The sequence below is a fragment of the Diabrotica undecimpunctata genome, chromosome 10, assembly GCF_040954645.1.
Source record: "Diabrotica undecimpunctata isolate CICGRU chromosome 10, icDiaUnde3, whole genome shotgun sequence".
Lineage (NCBI taxonomy): Eukaryota > Metazoa > Arthropoda > Insecta > Coleoptera > Chrysomelidae > Diabrotica > Diabrotica undecimpunctata.
In genome coordinates, this window is record NC_092812.1 from 38,268,856 (window position 1) to 38,296,215 (window position 27,360).

Below are 27,360 nucleotides of genomic sequence, written 5' to 3' on the forward strand. Positions count from 1 at the left end.
ATTTAAGTGTATAAACACATATTTTAGAGTATTTCCTCACCGGGTGTCCCAGTGAGAGGTAATTTGTGTTCGGATCCAGGCTTTTTTGCAGGATGAATTGCTTGGAATATACATTGTCGTCTATTATTTCATAATCTAATATTTCATATTTTTGGAAGCTTTCATATATTCCAGTTACATTTTCCTTCATTGATATGTACTTGTTACGTAATAGACAAGAGTGTTCTTCTATTCTTACATAATTTTCCAATACTGTCTCTGCGCCTAATATTATTTTGCACCCCATTGTTCTCTCACTTTTGTTTCTCAATTAGTATTTGCTTGTTTTGAATCTTTGGTCCTTAGAGAGTAACTCAGTAACTCTTTTCATATTATTTGTATCTCCTTGACCAAAATATGTATATAATATATTAGTTGGACCAAATACATGTCTAACTTTGCTTTAAATAGATTAGTAGTAGTAATCTTTATTTTAAAAAATCTACATCAGTATTAGTCGACAAATAAGTAAATAATAATGATTTCATTTTTACATTTTTTTATACTCTCATATAATCTATTAAATAATTTCAAACACATGTATACATCTTTTTCTGTTAAAGCTAGCTTGTGTTTAGGATTATTATAAAATATTCTCTTTTAAAATTTCACATTTTTTAGAAATAACAAATAGAAATATCAAAACTTCTTGTATATACCCTCCTGTAACTCTCAGAACAGCTGACGTCCTATATTACTCCTACAACTTTTAAATATTTCAATTAAACTATAATACTGACTAATACTTTTTAAATAAAATATACACGATCTTCCTGTTTACAGATACAGACACCAAAAAAAGTTCAACCATATTTAAACTTATATTCAAAATTTACATGGTAAGCAGTTTTTAGCGTTGTTAATGTCATAAGGCTGGTAATTCCCAGACAGGAAAATGTCTTATAAATAGTGTGTTATAAGATTCTTTCAGGTGAAAGTGGTTTATGTATACAAATTTCATTGAACAAACAAAATAGAGTATAACCGATAATAGATTAAGACATTAGGTAGAAATGTAGATATGTCTAGAATATGATTTCGTTTCAAAAATTCGGTTAGAAATTCGTTAAAAAAAACGGTTAGAAATTTAATATATGCAAAGTTGTTTGTTGGAGGCTTAATGGAAAATCCAAAATATATAAATTGGACATTTCATAGAAATTAAATAAATGGAATTTTGGGTTGTTTGAAAATGCTAGACTGTGATTGGTTGAGGCAGAGAAAGTTTCATAAATACATTTACTAAATAAATATTAGAGAAAAGAGTTTTTTTTTTTTCGCAATACCATTATATCTTTAGCTTTACTCCGATCGGAGTATTCGGAATCCAGATGTAATTATTCATGAGTAACGCCGATAACTCCGATCGGAGTGTATTTTTTTTTTGTTTACATATTAACAAAAAATATCAAAATTTAGTATCATACCAACTATTTAAACTCTACTGTTTATAAAAAAACTCGCAACAAAAAATAAATTGTATCGGCATCCAACACCGATCCAATAATATGCATCGGCAATCGGCATGGTATTTTGCATACAAAACTTAATTTTATTCTTGATCTATTTTAGAATCATACCAAATCCCCGCCTTTGCAAACGATAAAAATTATTCGCACATGCAACTGATTTTTATTGGGGCAAAACAAACTCCCTGTATAGTTCCTTTTCTTAAGTAATTTTATTTTATGTCTTCCTTCCATTACTCGTAATATTTGTATACATCGTGAATATTGTACACTCCTTTATTGTATATATTGTATTTAATTTACTGCACCTTTTACTTCAAAGCTGTTATGTCTCGATTATTGACCCTAACAGGAATTGACAGTGGACAAAAAGAAGAAGAGCGTTCCGCACAGAACTAATAAGAAAAATTGGATTAAAATTTTTAATTTATTTAATATTTTAATTTAAAAAATAGCGCCAACTAGCTTACATTGGACTAAAAATTGGCGGCGCCAACTAGCGGATAGCTGAACTATGACAGTCTGTAATGTAGATTCCTTTGTTTAAAATTTTTAATTTATTTAATATTTTAATTTAAAATTGGATTGAAAATGGCGGCGCCACCTAGCGGACAATAGTTGAATTACGGTAGAGGAGATTCCTTCGACGTCATATATCTTTCTCACTCTTACTCACTAAAAGATCCTTCTCTCTCTAACACATTGATTTCCCTATCTCTGTAGTGATAAAGACTTTGTATATCTACTAACTATTTATTCCATTTTCGTTATTCACTATGTAAGGACCCTCGAAAACAGGCATGAACTTTGCACAACTATCATATGTGAGATTCGACATTCGTAATGCCCTTATTGTGAGATTCAACACTCGTAATGCCCTTATAAGCACCTTCTCGTCCCTCTGGAAAGTCCCTGGTCTTCGTGTTCTATTTCGATCCTGCCTTTGGATATATTTCTCATTGCTTTTTCGCAGCGTCCTCTGCACCGTTTCCAACACCTGTTGGTATTCTCTCGGCTCTGGATCTTCCCATGGTCTTCTCGGCATTACCCCTTTTATGATGTATTCCGGAGTCTCTTTTGTTACCGTACTCAGGATGATGTTTAGATAATTATCTATTTCCTCTACTTTCCTATCCCATCGTCGATGCTGCCCATATGTCGCAATCCGGAGAAATTTGGTCACTTTCTGAATAAATCGTTCAAAATAATTGCTCTGAGGATGTCTACAGGTAAATCCGTATTTGTAAAAGATAACGTCTAATTCATAGCATTACCTTCGAAGAAAATTAATATACAAACTATTGTCTATTAAACATTAATTTGAAATTCTTATTTGATACAAAACCATGTATGATTATTTGTAAGATTTTAAACAATATTTAATACTGTCTATACAGGGTCTTGAATTGAATATTTATGATCTCATAGTATTTTGCATACAAAAATTTATTTTATTCTTGATCTATTTTAGAATCATAAATATATATATATATATATATATATATATATATATATATATATATATATATATATATATATATATATATATATATATATATATATATATATATATATATATATATATATATATATATATATATATATTATATAACTCAAATTTGGGAATGCCGAAAAGTATTTTTTAAAAAAAGAATTTATTAGAGCTAAAACAACTAATTACAATAAGATCGGATTCTAAACTGAATAAAATATTAATTAAAATAAGATGTATACAATTGTAATTATACAATTCGCACTATTACGAAAACGTAGCGTCAGCACTCTTGAGTTCAATGTCTTTGACCATGTCAGCACTCCTAAGTCCAAGGCCTTAATAAACCCACAGGCGTCGCTATATATATATATATATATATATATATTTTCGTTTTCAGAGCTGCAATTTGCTGTGTAGGTACCATGTATCAAAAATTAGGAAGAATGATGGGGAGATCCTATGAAGAAACTGTTCAAATTTTAATAAGATCTTTGCGAAATGCTGAATCACAAACAAGGATAGAAATCATGTTAACTTTGGAGAAAGTTTGTGCCGGAATGGGAATTGCTATAAATAATGTTCACAAAGATATTTATAAAGCCGCTAGACATTGTCTTATAGACAGGGTGATGGCTGTAAGGTGTGCGGCTAGTAGATGTCTTCTGGAAATGCTAAATCATGCTCCATTTTTATATACAACTGAATTGGAAAGTCTAGCTACTTTATGCTTTAGAGCTTTTGATGGTTCAAATTATACAGTAAGATGCACAGTTGCAAAACTGTTAGGAGCATTGATTGCTATGACGCAAAAACAAACAAAAACAGGCAAAGGTAATATTTTTTAAATTCTTTGTATTCACATTAATTTATTCTATAATTTATTATTAGGTCATCAACAACCTCAAAAAGGACTCAAACTTGTATCTTTAGATGAAGCTTTAGGAGTTTTTATGTCTGGATTTCTTAGAGGTGGAGTAGGATTTCTCAAAGGAACTGGAGAAATTATCAAAGGTAGTTCTGGAGTTAACAGAGAAGTACGAGTTGGGGTGACTCATGTAAGTTATTGTTAATATTAAAGATGGGTAACACACTAAATTTTTGGGTGTTGATACAGCAACACTGGCGCAGTTTATTGTATCAACTCAGTGTGTCAACACTATTGTGTCATATAACACAGTAAGCCATTGACACTACGTGAAAGTTTGAAACCTTCCCTAAGCTGTAACATCTGTTTTGCATTTACTTAATAGCTGTGCGAGACTGACCGAGAGTTGATCTTTTCACAAATAAAACCTTTTTGAGAACAAAGCACACAAAGGGATAATAGATCAGACAGGTTAAAAACTCAAAATGTATTTTTTGATGTTTGATTGATGAACTAGTTAGATATATTGCGACGTTGCCATTTTTGTGACGGCAGTCCGAGATTTGCAGAAAAAGCTAGGAGTTTGAAAAAAATTATGGAGAAAAATATGAGATATTTTCTTGGGATATAAATCAAAGTGATAAGAGAGATTGTAGATAGATAAGCCTCGAGAAAACTGACAATCAAAGGATCACATAAGGTGGGAAAGAGAGAGAAAGAAGAAGAGATTCGGTCTCGAAGATAGACAAAAATATTTTAATAGTTTTCAAAAGTTAAAATAATTTTTTGAACTCACTGTTACAGAAATAAATAAATTACTTTGAGAATTTCACATTGAGGAATGATGAACTGATTCATTCAATATGTTAACTCAAAAGTTACTATCCTAAGTCTGTCTGTGCTGAACTGGCAACACACCACTTAACTTTGCGATACAATTCCTCGGTCGGGGGTTTACAACCAATTTATTCACATCACATAAATACAGATTTCATTAGTTTAGTATTAGTTCAAGTTCATTGTAACTGTGTACTGTTTGTCGTTTTGTGATCGTTTTACAATTTTCCTTTTTTAATAATCATCATATAAATAAAATAATCTTAGATACATTTTAAATAAGTTGCCGCTCCTCTCTAGATTGAAGGTACAGTTCTTAGTGATAACAACTTTGGTGAGGTATGTCATGTTTGTTATATTTTTAGATTTTTGGATAACACGTCAATATGGGACCAAAAAAAAGTGAAATTTGGATGCATTTTTCTGTCCAGAATGAAAATAAAGTCAAATGTTTGTATTGTGGGCAAATATTATCTTCTTTAATCAGACACATAAATCAGAGACATCCAATGCAGCAAATCAAAAGGCAAAGAATCGAACATGAGGTTTTAAATGATGACCAACCTTCTACTTCAAAACAACCTACAACATTAGAAATTGTTGAATCTACATCATCGATAGTGCAACCTCATTCATCAACTTCTACCTCGTCAAGTATATTAAAAAATCCTCAAACTATAACCGGTTTTTTCCAAAGACCTCTGGCTATCAGCAAACAAAAAGAAATAGACCAAAAATTAATTGTTATGATTACAAAGGAATACCATCCATTTAGTATTGTCGAGGATAAGGAGTTTAAGCGACTATTATTTTTATTAAATCCAAATTATAAGGCTCCTACCAGAAAAACTATCTCAAACTCAGTGATTCCAGCTTTCTACAATCAAACAGTTGATCTTGTTAAAGCACGGGTGGAAAGAGCTTACGCAGTGTGTGTCACGACTGACGGTTGGACGTCACGTTCAAATGAGAGTTTTTATAGTGTTACCGCGCATTACGTAGTAGAAGAGGATAAAAAAATATTTTTATCCTCAGATCTGTTACGATGTGTATCTTATGCGGGGCGTCATACTGCTGAAAACATTCAAAACAAAATTCAGCATCTGATAGCCGAGTGGAAATTAGACAACAAAATTGCTGCCGTTGTTACCGATAATGCGGCAAATATAAAAGCTGCTGTGCGCGTTGGTGGTTGGCAATCTTGGTGTTGCTTTGCTCATTCCCTAAACCTTGTTACCCAATCAGCTTTAAAGAAAATTAGAGAAGTAGTAGAAAAAATAAAAATATTGTTAGTAAGCTATTTCCGACGAAGTAGCCATGCATTAGCTCAATTGAAAGCGACAGCCGAGCGAATTGATATACCATCACTAAAGTTAAAAAATGATGTAGTTACGCGATAGAATTCCACATTTGATATGATTAAGAGAATTTTACAGATGAAAAATGCAATCATATCAACATTGGCAGTTTTAAATAGTTCAGCTACAGAATCTGTTGGGCCTCTACAAAACGAAGACTGGACTATTGCTGAACAGTCCATTAAAGTTCTGGAAATTTTTAATTTAGTTACAACTGCCATAAGTTCCGAGCAAAAAGTTAGTGCTTCGTCAATAATATTTTATTACAAACCAATTACGAAACACATGAATTCATTTGACATAAATACGATGATGCCTCAGGTTTAAAATATGGTAAAAAGCTGCAATTTGAACTAAAACAAAGATTTTCAGATATAGAGGAACATACTTTAATAGCTCAAGCAACAATCTTGGACCCCAGATTAAAAAAATTTGGTTTCATAGACGAAAGACAATATCGCAAAACAGTAGAGAATTTGTACAGCAAGGTAGTCAAAACAAAATTACCCACACAAAAAGAAAACGAAGAGGAAAATATTGAACAACCAATTCAAAATATACCGTATACGGAAGATCTACTTCAAAATTTATGGAAAGATTTTGACAAGGAAGTCCAACAGCACCAACAACCAAGCAACCCAACAGCGTCAGCCATTGTTGAGGTAGACAAATATTTAGAAGAGCCAATTTTACCGAGAAAAGATAGCTCCGGTATATCACAGGATCCTCTATTGTGGTGGCACCAAAGGAAGCCCATTTACCCAAAATTATACCAAATTATGAAGACTAGGCTTTATATTATGGCTACATCTGTCCCCTGTGAAAGGATATTTTCTAAAGCCGGAAAGTTATAACTTAAACAATAACGAATAAATAGGTGTATATTTTTTTACTTTAAATTTTTTGTTTTGTTGCGTTAACCTAGATTTAGATTTTTTTATGTAGGTATCTTTATTCTTTCTTTAGCGTTTAATATCTATCCACTGATTTTTAAGTTAACTATAATCATTTAAACTATAACAAATTTAAACATAATTTAAACAATAACAATTTTAATTTCAAATTTTTTGTTTTGTTGTTTGGACCTAGATTTGAAATTTTATTTATTTGTTTTTTTTTATAATACAGTTTTTTTCTTTATTAATTATTTTATCTGAATAAACAGAAATATATTCAAATTTATTTTTTAACATTTAAAATTATCTGTAGACACTGTACAAATATAAAAACGTGGCAACCAGGTGAAATACAAAATAGTCAACGCAGTTGAAAAACACTGTCGTTTCGGTGAGATTCGAAAACTTTAACGCACAACTTTCGTGTTCTGTCTCTTTTTGTTGTATCTTGTATTACATCGCACTATTGCGGTGAATTGCATTGCTCGGGCCGGAAACACTCAGGGTGTTACGACAATGTTACTGTGCCATGACACTTTATTATCGCGGTGTCAATACGCATGACGCACCGTAAAGTATCAGCACAAAAGTGTCATATCACACAGTGTTACACATGACTAGTTAATATATACTTAAAGTTGTAAAATATGTAAAAGCTAAGAATGATATTATTAATGTTTAACTCAACAGTCTTCCGGGTTGAAACGCGTCGATTATCACTGCGCTGAGCTTTCGACATCCTCTCTGATGTCTTTTTCAGGGCTTCCGAGGTTTCAGTCTCCCGAGGACCCAGACACTACTACACCGATCACTAACCAATGCTTTACTGCTGCTAGGAACAGCGGTCGGTTCATTTATATCGTTGATGATGACATGTGTTGGGTGGCGGTTGGCGTGGGGGTTAGCGTGGGGACTAGCGCGAGCATTTAAAATATTTAAAATATTACATTTTACTAAGTCATATGCGTTGTGTTTAAAAGTTTTCCTGATAATTTCGCAAATTTCTACAAAAATTTCTTCTTCTGCTTCAAATAATATTGCATACTTCTTTTTCGTGTTGAGGTGTTCCTTAAAAATTTTTATGGTATCAGCTTTTAACTGATCTTTCGATAGCTGGATATGATAACGTCTTTTAATCTCGATTTGGTGAAATCCGTTCGCTAAGTCGAGGGTTGTAAAATATTGACATCTTCCCAATTTGTCCAAAATATCGCTAATGTGAGGAATTCTGTATCGGTCGTCAATTGTGTTCTCGTTGACCTTTCTATAATCTACCACTATCCTCCACTTTATTTTACCGGATGAATCTGGTTTCTTTGCCACGACCCAAATGGGAGAGGACCATGGCGATTGACTTGGTCGAATGATCCCTTGCTCTAACATTGAAGAGATTTGTTTCTTTACTTCTTCCTTGTGCACTTACGGATACCGGTATGATTTCGTATATACAGGCTCTCTAACATTGAAGAGATTTGTTTCTTTACTTCTTCCTTGTGCACATACGGATACCGGTATGATTTCATATATACAGGCTCTTCATCCTTGGTTCTGATGTGGTGTTTAACTTCGTTAGTAAAGCTGAGAGGAGTGTCTGGTTGGTGAAATATATCGGAGAATTTTCGGCATAGGTGGCGAACTTGTTCCTCTTCTTCTTCGTTAAGGTGTTAGATTTTAATTAAGTCGTCGATAACGTGGAGTTGGCAATTTCGGTCCAGGCGAGGTGGTTCTCGGCGTTAGTAAGGGCTTCTTGTACTACGACGCCTTGTACTTTTTGGGTTGGAATAATGATGGTTCCTTTTTCTTCTTTGACAGGAATTTTGACTTGGCTAATAGAATTTGCTTCCAAATGAATGGAATAAAATTGTGTTTTATTTGTTTCGTAATATTTAATGGGGATTGTAGAATATTTTGTAACTAGAAGCGATTTAGGGAAGTTGAATTGGGTTTCGAAGAGTTTTAGATTGTCGAGGCCAATAAGACCATCAAAGGTTTTGTGAAACTTAGAGATAAAATTTCATTTTGCTGTCAGAATTAAATTCTGAAAATGAAGGAATTTCGGCACAATATTTTTGGGAATAGTTTTGAAAAATTGATGTGACGACAAAGGGTTCATGTTTGTAACTTGGAAAATATGAAGAAGCTATTTCTGGATTAAGAAATGACTTTGTGGATCTTGTATCAATTAAAAGCCGTAAAGAAGGCTTAGAAATTTCGATGTAAGGTAGCTCCTTCTTGTCGGGAAATCGGGAAATGAATAAAGTTCAATTACGTTCCGATCGTTTCTGGTGGGTCCTCTCGAAAATTTACGTTTTCTTCGTATTTAGTTGGTTGATTTTCGTATGTATCTTGTAGAAAATTGTCTTATTCAGGTTCGTAGTAATCGTTGTAGTTGGCATTCTCTTCTTGTTCGTCTCCGTGGCATTGTATATTGTAAAGTTCTTCTACGGTGAATTTTGGCTGTGCTCGGTAATTCGGTGTAAAATTTTGACGGCCTCTGGTTGTGGTTTCTGTTATTCCACTCATAGGTGGTGTTGGTCTAGGCTGTTTTGACTGTCCGGGTTTGGGTGCCCATATATTTGACTGGTTCTGGGTCCTGAATGCTGGAGGGTTTGAATTTTGTCTAATTTGATTGAAGTTTTGTTGCCGATGTAGTTGCTGAAACTGATTCTGCGTATAGAATTGTCTCATTGGTTGCTGCCATCGCGGAGGTGCAAAATTTGGCTGTTGATATACTCGTTTCTGGATAGGTACAGGCATCTGCTGTCTCTGCGGTCGGCGTTCTTGATAATTTTCGCTTCTTCCTGATATTGAAGATTGACTTATTTGATTTTTTTGAAGGTATCGAACATTATTTTCTTCCTGTATGTATTGTATTGCCGTGGCTAAACTTCCTGGTCTCATTGCTCTCATAACAGAGCCCATTGGTTCTCGTAGGCCTGCTAAGAATGTTGTAAGGGCTTGTTGACGGAAAAATTCTTGTTTGCTCCTTTTAATATCGGCATTTATGGTATGTAATTCTAAGTAATTATTAATACAGCTTAAAAGTCCCATGATCTTTTCATAAAAATGCATAATAGATTCTGTTGAGCCTTGTCTTAAATTTACTAGATCCCTTGTAAGCAAATTTTCGTCTCTCTGGTCTCCAAAATTTTGGATTAATGCTTTCGCATCCATATACAGATAAAACTTCCTTGGCTCTACCAGTTAATTTACTGATAATACCATGAAGCAAAAATTTGTTTTGTATATTAGCTGCATTAAGTCTGTCATAATAATGGTTTAGAAGTATTGTGGAAACTTTAATAAATTCATGTAATTCATTTGGATTTCCGTCAAAATTTGGAAGAATGCATAAATTTCTAACGTCAAATTGTGGAACTGCCATATTTTAAAAATTTTCAATATATATAGTCAATAGTCAAATCAGTATAATAAATTTTCAAAAGTCAATATATAAATATATCAATAATAATATATCTTAATCTACTTATTTTCTATCTAATAATCTCTATGTTTATTAATATATAGTATTTATTAAGGTATTCAATTTTTTCTTTAAATAAGTTTCTGAATCTCTCTAAAGTCAATCTAAGGACTTAGAGGAGATATTTTTAAATTATTGTAATCTTTCTGTCAATCTATTCAAGTCTTTGTTTAATTTATCGTCTAATCTAGCTCTGATTCAATCTAAGGACTCAGAGGAGTCTGATTTATTAACAATTCTTTCAAAATTTAATCTTCTTAATTCTAAGTAATGATAAAAATCGCTTGCAGAATAAAGACGATGCCAATGTGCATTCCTTTGCTCCTGAAGGCTTCTAACTTCTAATTCCCTCGGGTGAACTCTCCAGATGGTTTTCCTGGGGCTGGTTCTTGGAACAGTGGACAAACACTTAAAAGTGACAAGGATCTATAAAGACTCTTCCACTTCCGTACTGACTCTTCGCCAATTATGAATGTTCTTGGGAAAAACACTTTTTTAAAAACTGAACTCACAATGAAAACTTTTATTTTCGTTTTAAAAAGATTTTAGTAACAACAACAATAAATTAAATCAGACTGAAAATATTGATTTTATTATGGTGTTTTTATAATTGCTGATCTTGCTGTTCGGTACGTCGCAATTTAGTGCATAATGTTCAAGCGGTAGCCCCGTGTTGAAACCCACGTGGTAGAATTCACTGGATGGTAGCGGTCATTGTACTGTAACTTGCGTTATGCAATCAACCATAATTTCTGTTCTGTCCGCAAGGATTATTGTATCGCCTGCGTATCTGAGATTCTTCACTAGTTTTCCGTTAATTGATATGCCTTCATTGATGTCTTCTAGTGCCTTTTTAAACATCTCTTCTAAGCACATACTAAAAAGTAGAGGGGATAGTACATATCCTCGTCGTACTCCTCTTCTTATAGGTATCTCTTTAAATTTTTGTTGGTCTACTCGTATTATGGCTCTCTGATATTGGTATAAATTTGTAATGTTCTCACATCCCGATAATATATTTCTGTTATGTAATATGTTTGCAAGTCTTCTGTGTTCTATTTTGTCGAAAGCTTTCTCAAAGTTAATGGCATATGAATACGTCACGTCAATAAAAAGGGTATACTCTCAAAATGAGAGTAGAGTATACAGTTGATGTTGCATATCTAGAAGAAAATCAATTGAAATCGTATCTCAACAGTGAAAAGTACAAATGTTACTTAAAAAACCATGAACTGTCCAAGTACCTCCTTGAAATATAAGAATCTTTTTACTGTTCACTGTACTTCAGATATTTTAAAAGTTGGGAAAATCAGACAGTAAAGGCTTTCTGATTTGTTACTGTAAAAAAATTGAGCAAAAATAATTAATAACTGTTATTGTTTTAACTTCACATGATGTTATTGTTTATTATATAACGGTGATTTTTAATAATTTATTTTAGGGTTATGTAACACTTGTCCAAATTTTGGGTGGTAAATGGTTAGAAAAAAATATGAAAAGTTTCCTGATCCATATTTTGTCTTTAGCGGCAAACCCAAAGGCTGCTTCGTCGCATGTAGATGCAGTTTATTCTAGAAAATGTATCAACTTTATTTTAAGAAGCGTTTTTGGCAAAATGTTGGGTGAAAGAGCACAAGCATTAGCATGTAAAGAAATTGCACAAATTATTATTAAGGAAATGAACTCAATCGATTTTAATCCAGAAAATGCCAAGGATGTTAATCAAGAAACGCTCTTCAGTCAGCATTTACTGGTTTGTGCTCTTCAAGAAATTGGCATATTAATTTCTAGTTTGGGAACAACCGCACATGATCTGATAACTGATCAATCACTGAGTAAGTAGATGTCTTATATAATATATAATATTGATGTAATCGTGACTATTATATTAGTACATACGTTTCTATAATAGGTCAAATAATTCTTATAACATAAATATTCTTATAACTAGATTTAATCATTTGTGTTTTGTATAAAACTTAATGAGGTCGCTGGTTAAATGATATTCGATAAATAATAATAACGAAAAAATGAAATAATTTGTTTGTAAGTAAATTAGCGAAAAATAGCAAATGTTCGTAAATGGATATGTAAAATAAAATGCAATTCAAATAACAATTGGCAGATTTAATATCTTATTGTCAATTCTATATGAGATTCACTTACCTTTTGTCTGTGGTTGGGCCTCGCTCGGAGTCTAAGGTCTAAGGGTAAAAATGGGATGCACACCCGATGCTGGTTTGCTTGCTTGTGTTCTTGACGAGAGGTTGGTGTAGAGTGGCCGATCATACGAAACAAAAAATGTATGTACGCGAATCCATTGGGGTGGTTCTTCTGTTCTTAGGACCTCCGTGAATAGCCGTAAATTAAGCTTAAAGTGGCATTTTAAACTTTCTACACAAAGAATGGGTACGTTTCCTTAAGGACTCTGAAGTGTTTGGGTTGATAAATGTTTCCCAAAAACATGTTGTTTTCAGACAAGTGAATTCTCAGAACTTGACAATAATTAATCAGCCAATTTGAGTTCGAGAATTTAAAGGATGAACTAAAGCCATATTATACTTAGCTAATATACTATGATTAAATAAAATATTTTAAACTAAATAAGGTCATATTCTGAATATTAAAAATAAAATATTTAAATGAGTCTTGACACTTTTCCAAACAATTTGAATCATTTGAATTTTATGCAAAGGTGTATATTAGATTTGCTTCAAATTCATGTTCATAATCGTGATCAATATTTTCCTAATTTTCTCTTCATTTATTCAGATTATCCCGTAAATTTTTAAGATTTATTCCTTAGCAGAATACCATTTTTTCTTGATCAAATATTACCAGGATATATTCTTTTTCATGATCGTGTTTTCTCGATTCTAGGCTCCAAATATAGAGGAAACAAAAAAGAAAAAATACACCCTCGTTCCTGATCCCTCTTTGAGTATAATACAGGTGTTCTATTATTCCTATTTCGTTACTTACTTCTATTTTAGAGTCGTTGAATGTTGATAAAGTTTAAAATAACCGCTAAAGTAGTTCAACCCATAGTCATTGATGGTATTAGAGTATGTTACCAAAAATTGAGGAAAATTATTATAATTCTTATAAAATATTATTATAACTCTTCATTTAGTAATTAAAACAGAAAATTTTCATGTATTACAAATCCAATTTAGTGTGAATCTGCGAGCAGTTACTTCTCAATTCATCACGTCTAACAGAGATACTTTGATGTGGATACCAGATCATGAGGACATTAAACGAAATAAGACGGCAGTTGGTTTGGCCAACGTGTGGAGCAGTGGGTGTTTTAAACGTTTATTATTTTAGTGTATAGGAGATAAGTCAATCCTCACACTCTTAGGTAAGTTTTTTATTCTAGTAGAATTTCTAGGCTACCGGTTTCGAGGCTTTCAGTATATGCCTCATCATCAGGCCACTGTACATAGGTCTTTGTTCTAACAAAAACTAAAAGAAAAAACAACATGAAACAAAGAATGAACACCTAATACAAAAAAAAAATTAAATTAAAATTGAAACAAGCAAACAACTGTCACCTGTATTAAATAAGAGAGTTGGTACTATACATACTGTTAATTAAATGATAACTGTAAAAGTAATTCAGTGAAAGGATTGATGTAATATACAACAAATTGAGACATTTATGGCATTGGTTGTAACCAGTCTGATGGAAACTGTACATTATAGTCAGTTAATTGATATAGTGTACGCACATTAAATTTGAAATTATGTGTACAAAGTTAAACAAATTATATGAAAAAATGAAAAAAAAGACTTGCATATCAGTTACAAGACGGCTCTACACTCATTATGTGTAATTTTTCAACTAACCAACACCCTCAAGGAACTCATTCATTCAGATATTGAAATAGATATGTAATATTATTTGATAACAAAGATATTTGATTCGATTTATTTGACATTATGACAAAACCTCCCTATTACCTACATATGGCTTAGTCACATACAATTTAAAAATAATATTACATATTTCCATATCTGAATCAATGGTTTCCTTGAGGTTGTTAGTGAGTTGCAAAATTTCACATAATAGAAGGGCTTTCTTGTATCTGATATCTAAGTCTTTTTTTTTTCATTTTTTCATATAATTTGTTTAACTTTATACATATAATTTCAAATTTAAGGTACATACCCTATATCAATTAACTGAGTATAGTGTACAGTTTCGATCGGACTGGTTACAAAAAATGCCATAAATGTCTCAATGTATTATATATTACGTCAATCCTTTCAGTAAATTAATTTTAAAGTTATCATTTAATTAACAGTATATATAGTACCAACTCTCTTACTTAATTAAGGTTACAGTTGTTTGCTTGATTGTTTCAATATTGATTTTTTTGTATTAGGTGTTCATTCTGTTTCATGTTATTGGTTTTTAGCTTTTAGTTTTTGTTAGAACACATACCTATGTACTGTGCCTTGATAATGGGGCATATGTTGTAAGCCTCCAATTCCACTAGAATAAAAAACTTACCTAAGATTGTGAGGATTAACTTATCTCCTATACACTAGTATTATGGTCTCGCATTAGCAACCTCTTAATCGTTTATTATTTTGTTAGAAACAAAATACAACAAACTGGGTCTCTAGATGAGCAAACCTCCCAGATTTGAGACAACCCAAGCTGAAAAGAAAAAGAACTTCCTTTAAACAATGCAGATTTAATTCAGTACATCTGGCCGATGAACTTATGGTCCCATATGTGGTGCCACCTACGTAAGATCAGGCTAGCCGATATGTTTTGAATTTGCCAAGAGAAACAAGAGTTGGCGAAATATCTGTTGTGCTGCGATTTCTCGTCAAGAATTTTAAGGCTTAGGTAAAGTCAAAATAAAACCAGAAGTGGTACAAGCATTGCTCAAAGACAGATCATTAGGTTTTTTGGTACCGATCCCTCGCCTATTGATCAAGCGTCAATGGGCAAAACATAATTGACCATTTTAAGTAGACAGGCCAAAGAAAATAGTGGTTAATGTGTCACTTATCTACTGAATATGGACAACACTTCAAACAAACTAAATTATATGAAGGCGACAGTCTACCAGAAGTTTCTGAGAAAGACCAAAGGGAAAAACCTGGTAGTCAAACGGTGTTTAGAAAAGTAATGTATTTAGTTTATAAGAAATAACATGTTTTTTTCTTCTTTTAGATCTAATAGATGTAACAATTGGTGTTTTAATCCACCCTTGTCAAGCTGCTCGACTAGCTGCTGCTTGGTGTCTTAGATGTATTTGCATTGCAGTCCCTAGCCAAATTTCACCGCTGATAGATCGTTGTGTGAATAGCATTGAACAGTTTAGGACATCACCCGAAGCTATTGCAGGTTACAGTTCAGCTTTAGCTGCTGTATTAGGAGGAGTTAAGCTTTCGCCTCTCGGCGTGCCTCATATGAAAGGAAAAATAATATTTAATACTGCTGAAGAATTGTTACGAAGCGCCAGTCAGAATAGTAGACTTTCTCTGAATAGAACACAAGCTGGGTGGTTACTAATAGGCGCAATAATGACATTGGGAATTCCAGTTGTCAAAGGGTTATTGCCCAGGATGTTACTCTTATGGAGAAATTCTTTCCCTAGATCTGCAAAGGAGTTAGAATCGGAAAAGGCCCGAGGGGATGTTTTTACCTGGCAAGTTACTCTAGAAGGAAGAGCGGGAGCGCTATCAGCAATGCAGAGTTTTCTTCAGAATTGTTCAGAATTAATTACTGATGATACAACAAGACGATTACTAGCTCCAATTGAATCTGCTTTAGCTATGCTTTCTAAGTAAGTTTAAAATACCTTTAGTGTCAGTTTTAATGTTGTTAATTTTTCAGCATTTCTGGTATTTTAAAAACATATGGACAACATCTAAAAGCGCCGGCTGCTATGGTTAGGCTTAGACTATGTGAGACATTACTGCTTCTTCATCCACAGTGCTATGAAAGTAAGATTTTTTTTGCGTTAATATAAAAATTAATGATCATGGAATACTTATAGTCACAGTTTGTTTTTGCGTAATTCTCGTTTTTGTAGATTATAGAACGAAAAACATTACATTACATTAACTTTTATAAAAGAACTATATAAAAGTTTTTACTTTTTAATCTTTTAGAACGAGTTTTTGTGTATTATTTACAATCAAAAACATTTCCATGTACGCAGTTAAATGTTTAATTAAATTAAATGTAAATAACCATCAAATTTATGGCGAAACTAATTTTTTTTCGTAGGTTTGTTAAACTTTACTAATAAAAACACAAAAAGATTTATTTTTTATCTATTAGGAGTTTTAAATTAGATGAAGATCAGAGAGTTGGTTGTTGAACGGGTAACATCGTTTAAACAGTTTTTTAGCTAAAATATTAGTGTAAATATCGTTTAAATACCACGATTTATTAATGTATTGAACATTTCTGCATATTAGTTTGGTAGTTAGTGGTCAGTAAATCGGATGAAATGTTTGGTACAAAAACATTTGAGTACAAAATTAATGTTTATATATATATATATATATATATGAAAGTAAAAGATTGCATTTCATTTCAATCGGAACTCCACCATTGCTCTACACGTGTTTCGAGTTATTCAACTCATCATCAGGAGCACTTGTGGAAGTTCAACTGAAATGAAATGCAGTCTAGTATTTGGTTATTATAACCAAAATAACAGCCAGGTACGCTACCAGCGACATCTATACGAAATAACAAGAAGTCCAGAGACCTCTCTCTGATAGTAATATATATATATATATATATATATATATATATATATATATATATATATGATGGGTTAAAATATACATGATCGCCGTGAACGGGTTTATCTGTAAACCTTGTCAATACGTTACATAACCTCACTCTGAAATTCTACTTCTAAAGAAAATTTAGGAATGTAACAAAAACAAAAAGTAGAATAAGTTCCAAAACGTTTTGGTTCGTTCCGAAATATTATTGGACGTCTATGTGGGATATCCGACTCTTGGATATCATCAGTTTAAGACTGAGGCTCCTCACTTAGATTTTCTGTTAAGTTTTTAATGGTCTGTATTAAGCCTTTTGTACAAACTTTTTACAAGAATCACAACAACGAGATTGGATAAAAAACTAGACCTTTACCAAACTAGAAAGTAAGCGGAATTTCGATAAAATTTTGGCACCAACGACCGCCTGCAAACGATAGAACAACTTATTGAAAAATACATAGAATACAACGGACCTCTGGTGTTAGTTTATACAGTAAGTTAGGTTTTGGATTAGATATTGCACACTACGTAGCTTTCGTAGTTTGTAGAAAAGCTACAAACGACGACACGCCCCTTCGCGCCGAAACCAGTGGAGGGAAAGCGAGTAGAAAATATAAATATGACCTCCGTAGTACAACGCGGCGTCAGTTTCAGCTTACAAGCGCAGCAGTAACATTTCCAGAAGATGCCAACCCCTAGTGTTGGCGAAACGTCGAGAACTAATCTCAGAAGACAACGGCCTAACAGCCCGATCAACCAGTTTAACAAAAAATTAAAATGAAAAATAATTCCTAATAAAATAAGAAATAATGCTTTATGTCCTACAGAAATGATTCAAATATTTGACCTTCTACGGTCGAGCAGTATCCCAATTTTACATAAAAACTTCTGTGTAGAGATGAAAGAGTTTCTGCTGTAACAGATTTGGAGACTTCTATTCGATTATTTAATTCATCCAAATTTTGTGCTCTAGCCTCAGGATGATCGTAGATGATGCTATTTAAATTTCCCCTAAAAAAGAAGTCCATGGATGTAAGATCTGGAAATCGCGCAGGCCACTTAATATCGCCTGTTCCACTGATAACTCGATTCGGGAAAGTATTGTTTAAATACTCCCTAGTTATTCGCGCGTTGTGAACTTGATGAAACTAAACATTCTCTGATGTACATCAGGAAGATTGAGAATATCGGGAAGAACATGTCTCTATAACAAATAGAGGTATATAAATATATATATATATATATATATATATATATATATATATATATATATATATATATTGTTATGATTGTTTATTTTGACTTTAATCTTAGTTTATTTAGCCAATAAAAAAGAATTATAACTTATTTGTTATCAAAAGTAAAATAATCCTGATATTACCTGTGTTCGATGGATTCACAAGATTTTCTAGTTGTCTTTTATCGGGAAGAGAAGAAAGGATAAGAATACAAATATATTATATTACAAAGATTTACGTTTCTTTATTTTATATGAACGAATAAAACAATTATTAAATTCTGTCGTTATCTTATCAATCAGCATACAAGAAAATAAATCAAATTTTTATAATAATAAGATTATAAAGCTACATACATTTGTATTACGTGAAAAACCAATTTTACTTACCCGGATAAAAAATAGATTTAATTTGACACATGAATGAAATGTTGCTGACTTCAAATATTTTATAAAAAAAGTGTTTTTATAAAGAAATATGTAGTTTTGAATATTTTTATATTTCATTGACTCGATTACATACCCAAAATCAGCAAGCCCGTTAGAAGTCACGATATATCAACGTTATTTTTGCATATTTTTAATTTAAAGTTTTTATTTCTACTAACAACTTTGAAAACTTGTAAAAGTTCCAACTGAAAGTTCTAATTTCAGATTCGTACACCCATCTACTCCGAATGTTGGTCGCGGAATTTACTTTGACTGAGAACCCAGCGAATACAACAACTTCTCAACTGCGAACTGTCTGCCTCGCTAACGACTCAGTTATACTTGGAACTTATTTGCAAGAAACTGATCATAGGACTATAGAAGATCAGGTTTGTAATAAAAATTTGAATGTGTCTAGGTATTTGGATGAGTTAGAACTTAAAAAAACTTTCGCCATTGTCTTCAGTTTTCGGTCTTTCGAGGTTATTTATTCATCAAAACACCAATACTCTCGACATCCTTCGTTGCCCAGCCTTCGTTGTCCATCCATCATTTTGTTCGTTTTGCTGCTCATTGCTTGTACAGTAATTGTTCTTTCTCTGTTTGATTCTTCATAAAGAGATATAAAGCCGTTAGGTACTATTAACTCTAAGCATAGCCAGAAATTCAGAAGGTTATTTGAAAATCTAATTAGTTGTAGTGGAAAACGAGTAACATATTTAAAATGTCACGTCTAACACTGTATCTTTACTTTTTTTGCTTAGATGGAACCTAATCGAAGAACTGATGGTGAACATGTGAGTAGTCAAAATGTGTTGTGTTTTTGCTTGAATGAGTTTATTATACTTTTTTCAACCCGTATTACTTAAAACATTTATAAATTAGAGTAGTACTTATTTTAACATTAATTAACCTTTGAAATTTACAGCTTCAACCGAATAGTGCTGCTGGATCAGGAGCATTGGAACATGATCCCTGCTGCCTTTATCGCCAAATAAATTCAGTAAGTAATTAATTACTATTTAGCATAATTGTCCTTTGTGTTAAACACTATTGTGTTTTCTTACAACAATAATCCCGAAGAGGTGACTTTATGACAAGAAAAGTTGCGTAAATGTAAGAACTGCAATGTTGAGGCGTAAGAGGAAAGTATATATTTCAAGAATTGAAAGGAAAAAATTGGAACAGGAGAGCCTATTCTATTATAGTTTTCGAAAATCTGGTTGTAGAAAAGAAATTTGAAAACTAGGAGACAGGGTGTCATAGTCAAATAAAGTGTCAAGAACAAATATTCCAAAAAATAGTACTGTAAAAAGGAAGCAAAACAATGAAAACAGAAACATTAAGATACATAAAAGATGTAAAAATCCGCTGGAAGAATTAAGTCGATAGGTTATTAAATGAAGAACTTGTCACAGCATCAGTAACACCTGCAAAAACAATAACAGCAGTGAGGTCTAAAATGGAAAGTCTTTTGAGAGCAGGAAAATATTGAAGTTTTGACACTAACACTAGACCTAATCCAGAATATTACATGAACTTTTTTTTTATGAAGAATATTACGTTCTTGCCATATACTAGTTCTTTATATTCCTTGAAGATTGTCCTCTACCGTTTTCAGATATTTTGTCGGTTTCTTAGGCACTCTTGACATCAACACCTAGCATTGCTAGTGGTGTTTAAAAAGTCGCCCAATGTTATATACAAATAGATTGCTATGACCATGATTATTTTGATCTCAATGAATACTTCGTCAGATAACACTGAAGAATGCACCACTGTGTGAAAACCTATAATTAGAATAGTTGCTCCTAAAAAGGACCGTTTTAACAAAATCATATTGAACGGGTGATTGAAAACTTAGGTTATTAATTAATTAATCGCCTGATTGCGGTGGTTTTATTAGTACTTCAATCTTCGTCAAGGCTTCTTCTTTGAATCATCTACTGCGCAAATTGCTCGAAGTCCTCTTCCCCTTTGATACCACGGTAATGTTGTTCTCCCTACTGCACTGTGTGGCTGGTGTTTTTGCGCCTTTGTGAGAAGTGTTCTGAATTTCCGCTGAAGACGCTCTGTATCGGTTTTTGACCACTTTATAAGACCAAATGAGTAGCTCAGCGCGGAACAGGCGTACGTATTTAATGCCTTAAACAAATTTTTACTATTAAGATATGACCGATTTAGTTGTCTTACTCTTCGCACGAACTCCGATGTTAGTTCAGTTTTCATTTGTTTAAAGTCAGTTTTCTGCGCTTTTTTTACTCCGAGATATTTGTACATATCATTTTCACCCATTGCCTCGATGTTTTGGCTATCTTGCATATTGAAACCTCCGGTTTTAACCTTTCCTCTGATTATATTTAGAAATTGAGAAATTTTCTACAGTTTTTAGCATCTGATCTAAGTGGTTTCGAGTGGAAGCTCGATCGACTTTATATATTTTCATTATATCTATAAGCCATTTATGCGGTACTGAATCAAAGCTTGTAGTCAATGAAGGCGGTGAAAAGGTTCCTTTTTTGGGTGTACGCCTGGTTGAAAAGTTGTTCTTTGCAGCCCATGGAACCCTTAGCGCATACTTTCTGTTAAGGCTCTGTGATATTGTTTAGAGAACAGTGTTGGTAGATACGCTGGGCTACACAGGATGTGGCCAATTTGTACAAAGCTGGAAGACAAGTAATTGGGCGATACTTGGCTGGATCTTGGATGTTATTTTGATCCTTCGGTATTAGATAAATGGTTCTTTGGGTAAGAAATGGTAGTATTCCCTGCGGATTAAAAATAACATGATTAATTAATACTGTTAGAAGCTTATGTACACTCCAAAACTTCTTTAACCAGAAGTTTTGAACTCCGTCTGGCCCAGGAGATTTCCAGTTATGAATCTGTTTGATAATGTTCGAGAGTTCTTCAGTGATGAAAGGTTCATAGGGAATATTACTGTAGTGTTGACAGTTGTTCGTCGTTTCTTCAATCCGTTCAGTATTGTTGTTATAAGTAGCTGGCGTCGAAAGTTGCTTTCCCCAAAACTCATGAATTTCTTCTTGGCCTGGGTAGGATTTATTTACATTTTCTACAGTGGAATTCAGTTTCCTATATCAGTTTTCCTATTCAGTGCCTTCTCTGCATGCTCAAAAAGTATATTGTCTCATTTTCGGTTGTTACTAACTTTTTATCTCCTTAGGCGACCTGAATAAACGGAGAGTTTTTGTTTTAATGTGTCCAGGCAGTGTTGAGCTGTGTTGTTTTCTGGATCATGTTGTGAGTGTCTTGGAGTGTTCAGAATTATTTCTTTAGCTCTTTTAACTACTTTTCGAGTTCTTACTCCTCGAATTTATTTCGTAATTTGTCCAATATCCCAAGGCAATAATTCAATTTTCCTCCCTGCAATTTTAAGTCAATATACAGCTCTTCTACGGCGACTTATTACATCAAAAACATCTCACAAATGTTCTTATAATATAAACACGAAAATAAACAAAATCTTACCTCATGAATTCGATGAAATAATAACTTTACTTCTTTTTATTTTTAGGGTCAAGAAATTCCTGGTCCTCTTCCTTTGGGAGTGGCGGTCATAGATATATCAGTTTTGTTGTTTGGGCAGATCTTCTCTAGAGTAACCAACAAACACCGAGTTCAAATGTTAGACCATTTTACAGAATGCATCAAACATGTGCGTAGTACAAGGCAAGAAGCAGTACAGATGAATGTATTTACTGCACTTCTAAGTGGTTTGAAGGGATTGGCAGAAACGAAAGTTAATATAAATCAAGATGATGTAAAGAAATCTGCTGTCAACCTTATTATAGGTGCCCTGACTTCTTCAAATCCAATACTCAGATATGCAGCAGGTGAAGCAGTCGGAAGGATTGCACAGGTCGTATCTGATTCTAAATTTACAGCTGAGCTTGCTCAGACTAGCTTTGATAGGTTGAAATCTGCTAGAGATGTAGCTAGTCGTACGGGTCATTCGCTAGCTTTAGGTTGTCTACATAAATATGTGGGTGGAATGGGATCTAGTCAACATCTAAATACAAGCGTTTCAATTCTCTTAGCGCTTGCTCAAGATCAAACGTCGCCTATAGTCCAAGTGTGGTCTCTTCATGCCTTGGCATTGATAGTAGATTCAGGAGGTCCAATGTTTAGAGGATATGTCGAACCAAGTTTATCTCTTCTCTTAAAATTACTACTAACTGTTCCACAATCATATATTGACGTACATCAATGCATTGGAAAAGTATTATCTGCACTTATTACAACTGTTGGCCCTGAACTACAAGGAAACATTTCAAGTGTTTGCACAGCTCGTTCTTCCTTCTTAGGCGCATGTGCTGTTATGCAAGATCATTACGATCCTCTAGTACAAGCAGAAGCGACAGGATGTCTTCAACAGCTACATCTGTTTGCACCAAAACATGTTAATTTATCTTCACTCGTACCAACTTTATGTGTAAGTAAAATGAACAATAACTTGCATAGTGTATGTATATTAAATATTGTCTGTTTAACGAGTAAGCTTATACATTTATTTAAAATCCTACTCACGTTAAAAGATATTATTTTCCAGAGAACATTATCAAGCAATCATCTCTTGTTAAGAAAAGCAGCTATATCCTGTCTACGACAGCTAGTTCAAAGAGAAGCCAAGGAAGTTTGTGAACATGCTTTGAATTTGGCTAACGAAAGTAGGGATAATAATAAAGTGGAAGGTCTCTTAATAACGGAGTCAGGACTACCGGGAGTATTTTTCAGTATGCTTGATACTGAAACAGATCTTGCTCTTATAAAGGATATTCATGACACCATCATTAGTATGCTGCAGGTTCTCGCTGCAAGTAATCTATCCCAATGGTTAGGCTTATGCAAAGATGTTTTGACAATTAGTACAGGTAAGTAAATTTCTAAATTAATAACGTTTAAACTAATAATAATAATAAGACAACTCCCTGGGGATTGCCAGGGCACGTTTGGAGCCGGCACTGGACGTGACAGCATGCGGGACCTTGATGGCAGGGTGTTAAAGAGGCGGGCCCTTGTCATACAAACAAACATAGCAGATCAATACCGGGTAATTATAAGAAATAATCTTATCCCAGAGACTAGACGCGATACCACCAGAAGCGAAGTCGAACGGGAGATTTATAACCAAGAGCTAGTTGTAGATCGAGTCCCTAATTAAATCCCTCATTTGAAGTTTTACCTGCTATCGCCCTCAGTGTTTTGATCTCTGTTGTTCTTAAGATATCCTTGTAATTGTTGTTTCTCTTGTTTCTATAGCATAGGTTAATATCGGTCGTGCAAAAGTCTTATATATGCGTGTTTTTGCTTCTATACTCATGTTCTTATTTCTCCATATCACGTCTCGTAGGCATCCTGACACGTACGCTGCTTTATTAGCTTGTATGTGGGTTCTTTAGCAAATGTTTCCATAATACGATATTTGCATTCCCAGATAGGTGAATCTCGATACTTGTTCTATTATTTCTTCGTTTATTACAATTTTGCATCTCACTGACTGTCTAGCAATAACGAGTGACTTTGTTTTTAGTGCTGATATTTTCAGGTTAAACTTTTCTGCGTTAGCTTCCAAAGCGTGGACAATTCGTTGTAGGTCATCGTCATTATTTGATATTATTACTGCGTCGTCTGCGTAGCATAGAATCTTTATTGCTGTGTTGCCCATTTTGTACGCTGTCCCTGACAGAATGCTTGAAAACGACAATTATAAACTTTACTGTGCTCACAGATCAACCAGTGGCAGATAATATACAGGATCTCATAATAGTTAATAAACTTACTAGACAGACAACACTAATAGATGTGGCGATACCTAACAATAATAATCTGCTTGTTAAATATAACGAAAAAATCTCTAAGTACAGAGATCTGAAATACAAATAAAGAGACAATGGAGAATGGAAAGTACTCAGACGATACCTATTATGCTCTCTACTACTGGAATTATTCCGAACAGCCTCTTAGAGAACATAAAACAGCTTAGTCTTGATGAACATCTCTATAGAAAGAGTCCCACCAGAGCTCAATCCTTTTGATACCCTAGGTATCTGGGATGAGTAAATTTTCCCCTTAGAGGAAGTGTGAGCCGTATGACTAAATCTGGATAAGACAACGATAAATTATACTGTAACCTCATTGTGCTTACAGACCAAACAGTAGCACATAATAGACCAAACAGTAGCACATAATAGACCAGACCCCGTACTAGTTAATAAACTAACGAGAGAAACACTAATGGAAGGATAACACTTTCTTTAGGTCAATCAAAAACAGAAATGCTGGTCTATTATACTCTAGTGATTTCTCAGTAATTTGCTTTATAACGAATATTGCATCTGTACACGATTTTTCACTACGAAAACTCTGTTGTTCATCTGCTAAATTTTTCCTCTGATTTATTAGCACTTGTAAAATTTTAGTTGTAAGTTTTAGCGTAGTATTTAACAAGTTTATACCTGTGTAGTTTTCTGACTGTTTTTTATCTCCTTTTTGAATAGTAGAATTAGTTGGCTCGTTCTCCATTCTTCCGGTATTATATTGTGTTTTATAATTTTATTCATTAATTTTGTTAATTGTTCTGTCATTGCTGCTCCACAATATTTCAGTAACTCGTTTGGTATCTTGTCTGTAAACAATTGTGAAGGTGATAAATGAATTGCAAAAGCTTTGTAGCATACAGTGGTATTTAAAAATTATTTTTTTATTTTAACCTAAGCTCCCACGGGTTAGTTGAAAGGCGAAAAATTAGTAAAAATCGAGCAGAATCGTGTGGTATTTCAATATTTTTATTTAATAGCTTAATATTCGAGCTTCCGCTTAATAGCTTAATATTGACTTCCCACAAGGAGTAGTTAAGAAGTGAAAAATGAATGGGGTGGTAATAAATTTGTAAAAACCTATTAAAACACTGTGGTATTCCACAAATATATATATATATATATATATATATATATATATATATATATTTAATTCTGCTGGCTAATATTTAGCTAGTGGGAACGTTTGCAAAGAAAATTGCTTTAGTGGTGGAAAATTATCAGGGTGGTGAAAGTGTAGTAAAAACTTACCAGAACACTTTTTTATTTCAATTATAAGTAGACTAAAGTGGAATATAAAAAAAAATCGCCATAAATTTTAAACTAACAGAAATATTGATTTATAGAGTACAGTAAAATTGTAAAAATAGATTTTTCATCACCTTCAAATTCGTAAAAACCTAGCAGAACACTGTGGTATTTTAAAAATATTTTTTATTAATTCCGCTGGCTCGAATATTAAGCTAGCAGGAACATATCCAAATAAGATTGGTTTATTGGTGAAAAATTATCATGGTGATAAAAGTTAAGTCTAAACTTAACAGAACAGTATTTATTTCAGTTATAAGTAAAGAAGAGTGAAATTGTAAAAGAACGTTTTTTTCACCTTAAATTTTAAACAAATAGAATTATTGGCTTTCCATAAGAGGCAGTTGAGGGGTGAATAATTACTAGAGTGGTAATAAATTCGTTAAAACCTAGCAGAACACTGTGGTATTTCAAAAATGTATGTTTTATATTTCAAATATTAAGCTATCAGGAACGTTTCCAAATAAGATTGATTTAGGGGTGTAGGGTGGTTAAAGTTTAGTAAACATTTAAAAAACAGTTTTTTTATTTTAGTTATAAGTAAAGGATAGTGAATTTGAAAAAAAAAGTAAATTTCCCCTTAAATTTTAATCTAGAATTATTGACTTTCCATAAGGGGTAGTTAACGGGTGAAAAATTACTAAGGTGGTAATAAATTCATAAAAACCTAGCAGAGCACTGTGGTATATCATAAATATTTTTTTGGAATTCTTTTAGTTCCTCAAGTTCTACTGTAAGCCAGCAAAATCGCTCCCCTTAAGGGTGGTTTGGTGGTGAAAAATTATTAGGGTGATAATAAATTAGTGAAAAATGGGTAAAAAAACATGCTATCGGCAAAAAGTTTTTTTTCTGAATTCTGCTAGCTTGTACCTTAAGCCAGCAGAATCGCTCCCATTAAGGGTGGTTTGGTGGTGAAAAATTATTAGGGTGGTAATAAATTAGTGAAAAATGGGTGAAAAAATATGGCATAGGCAAAAAGTTTCTTTTTCTGAATTCTGCTAGCTTGAACCTTAAGCCAGCAGAATCGCTCCCATTAAGGGTGGTTTGGTGGTGAAAAATTATTAGGGTGGTAATAAATTAGTGAACAATGGGTGAAAAAAATATGTCATAGGCAAAAAGTTTTTTTTCTGAATTCTGCTAGCTTGAACCTTCAGCCAGCAAAATCGCTCCCCTTAAGTGTGGTTTAGTGGTGAAAAATTATTAGGGTGGTAATAAATTAGTGAAAAATGGGTAAAAAATATGCCATCGGCAAAAAGTTTTTTTTTCTGAATTCTGCTAACTTGAACCTTCAGCCAGCAGAATCGTTCCCATTAAGGGTGGTTAGGTGGTGAAAAATTA

General features: G+C 33.1%; 1 protein-coding gene across 2 annotated transcripts in view; it reads left to right on the forward strand.

Annotated features, from left to right (window-relative positions):
* The window catches only part of LOC140452525 (HEAT repeat-containing protein 5B), a 62,439-nt gene that overhangs the window by 11,054 nt on the left and 24,025 nt on the right, over nucleotides 1–27,360 (forward strand). Inside the window, exons 3-12 of one of the 2 annotated variants that reach the window (XM_072546847.1) lie at nucleotides 3,401–3,834; nucleotides 3,892–4,058; nucleotides 11,885–12,278; nucleotides 15,638–16,253; nucleotides 16,304–16,413; nucleotides 19,103–19,266; nucleotides 19,642–19,674; nucleotides 19,806–19,880; nucleotides 22,413–23,330; nucleotides 23,448–23,769. In XM_072546847.1, the coding sequence (XP_072402948.1) occupies nucleotides 3,401–3,834; nucleotides 3,892–4,058; nucleotides 11,885–12,278; nucleotides 15,638–16,253; nucleotides 16,304–16,413; nucleotides 19,103–19,266; nucleotides 19,642–19,674; nucleotides 19,806–19,880; nucleotides 22,413–23,330; nucleotides 23,448–23,769 (3,233 nt within the window). The remainder of the gene's footprint in view (nucleotides 1–3,400; nucleotides 3,835–3,891; nucleotides 4,059–11,884; nucleotides 12,279–15,637; nucleotides 16,254–16,303; nucleotides 16,414–19,102; nucleotides 19,267–19,641; nucleotides 19,675–19,805; nucleotides 19,881–22,412; nucleotides 23,331–23,447; nucleotides 23,770–27,360) is intronic. The other variant, XM_072546848.1, reaches the window with a different exon arrangement.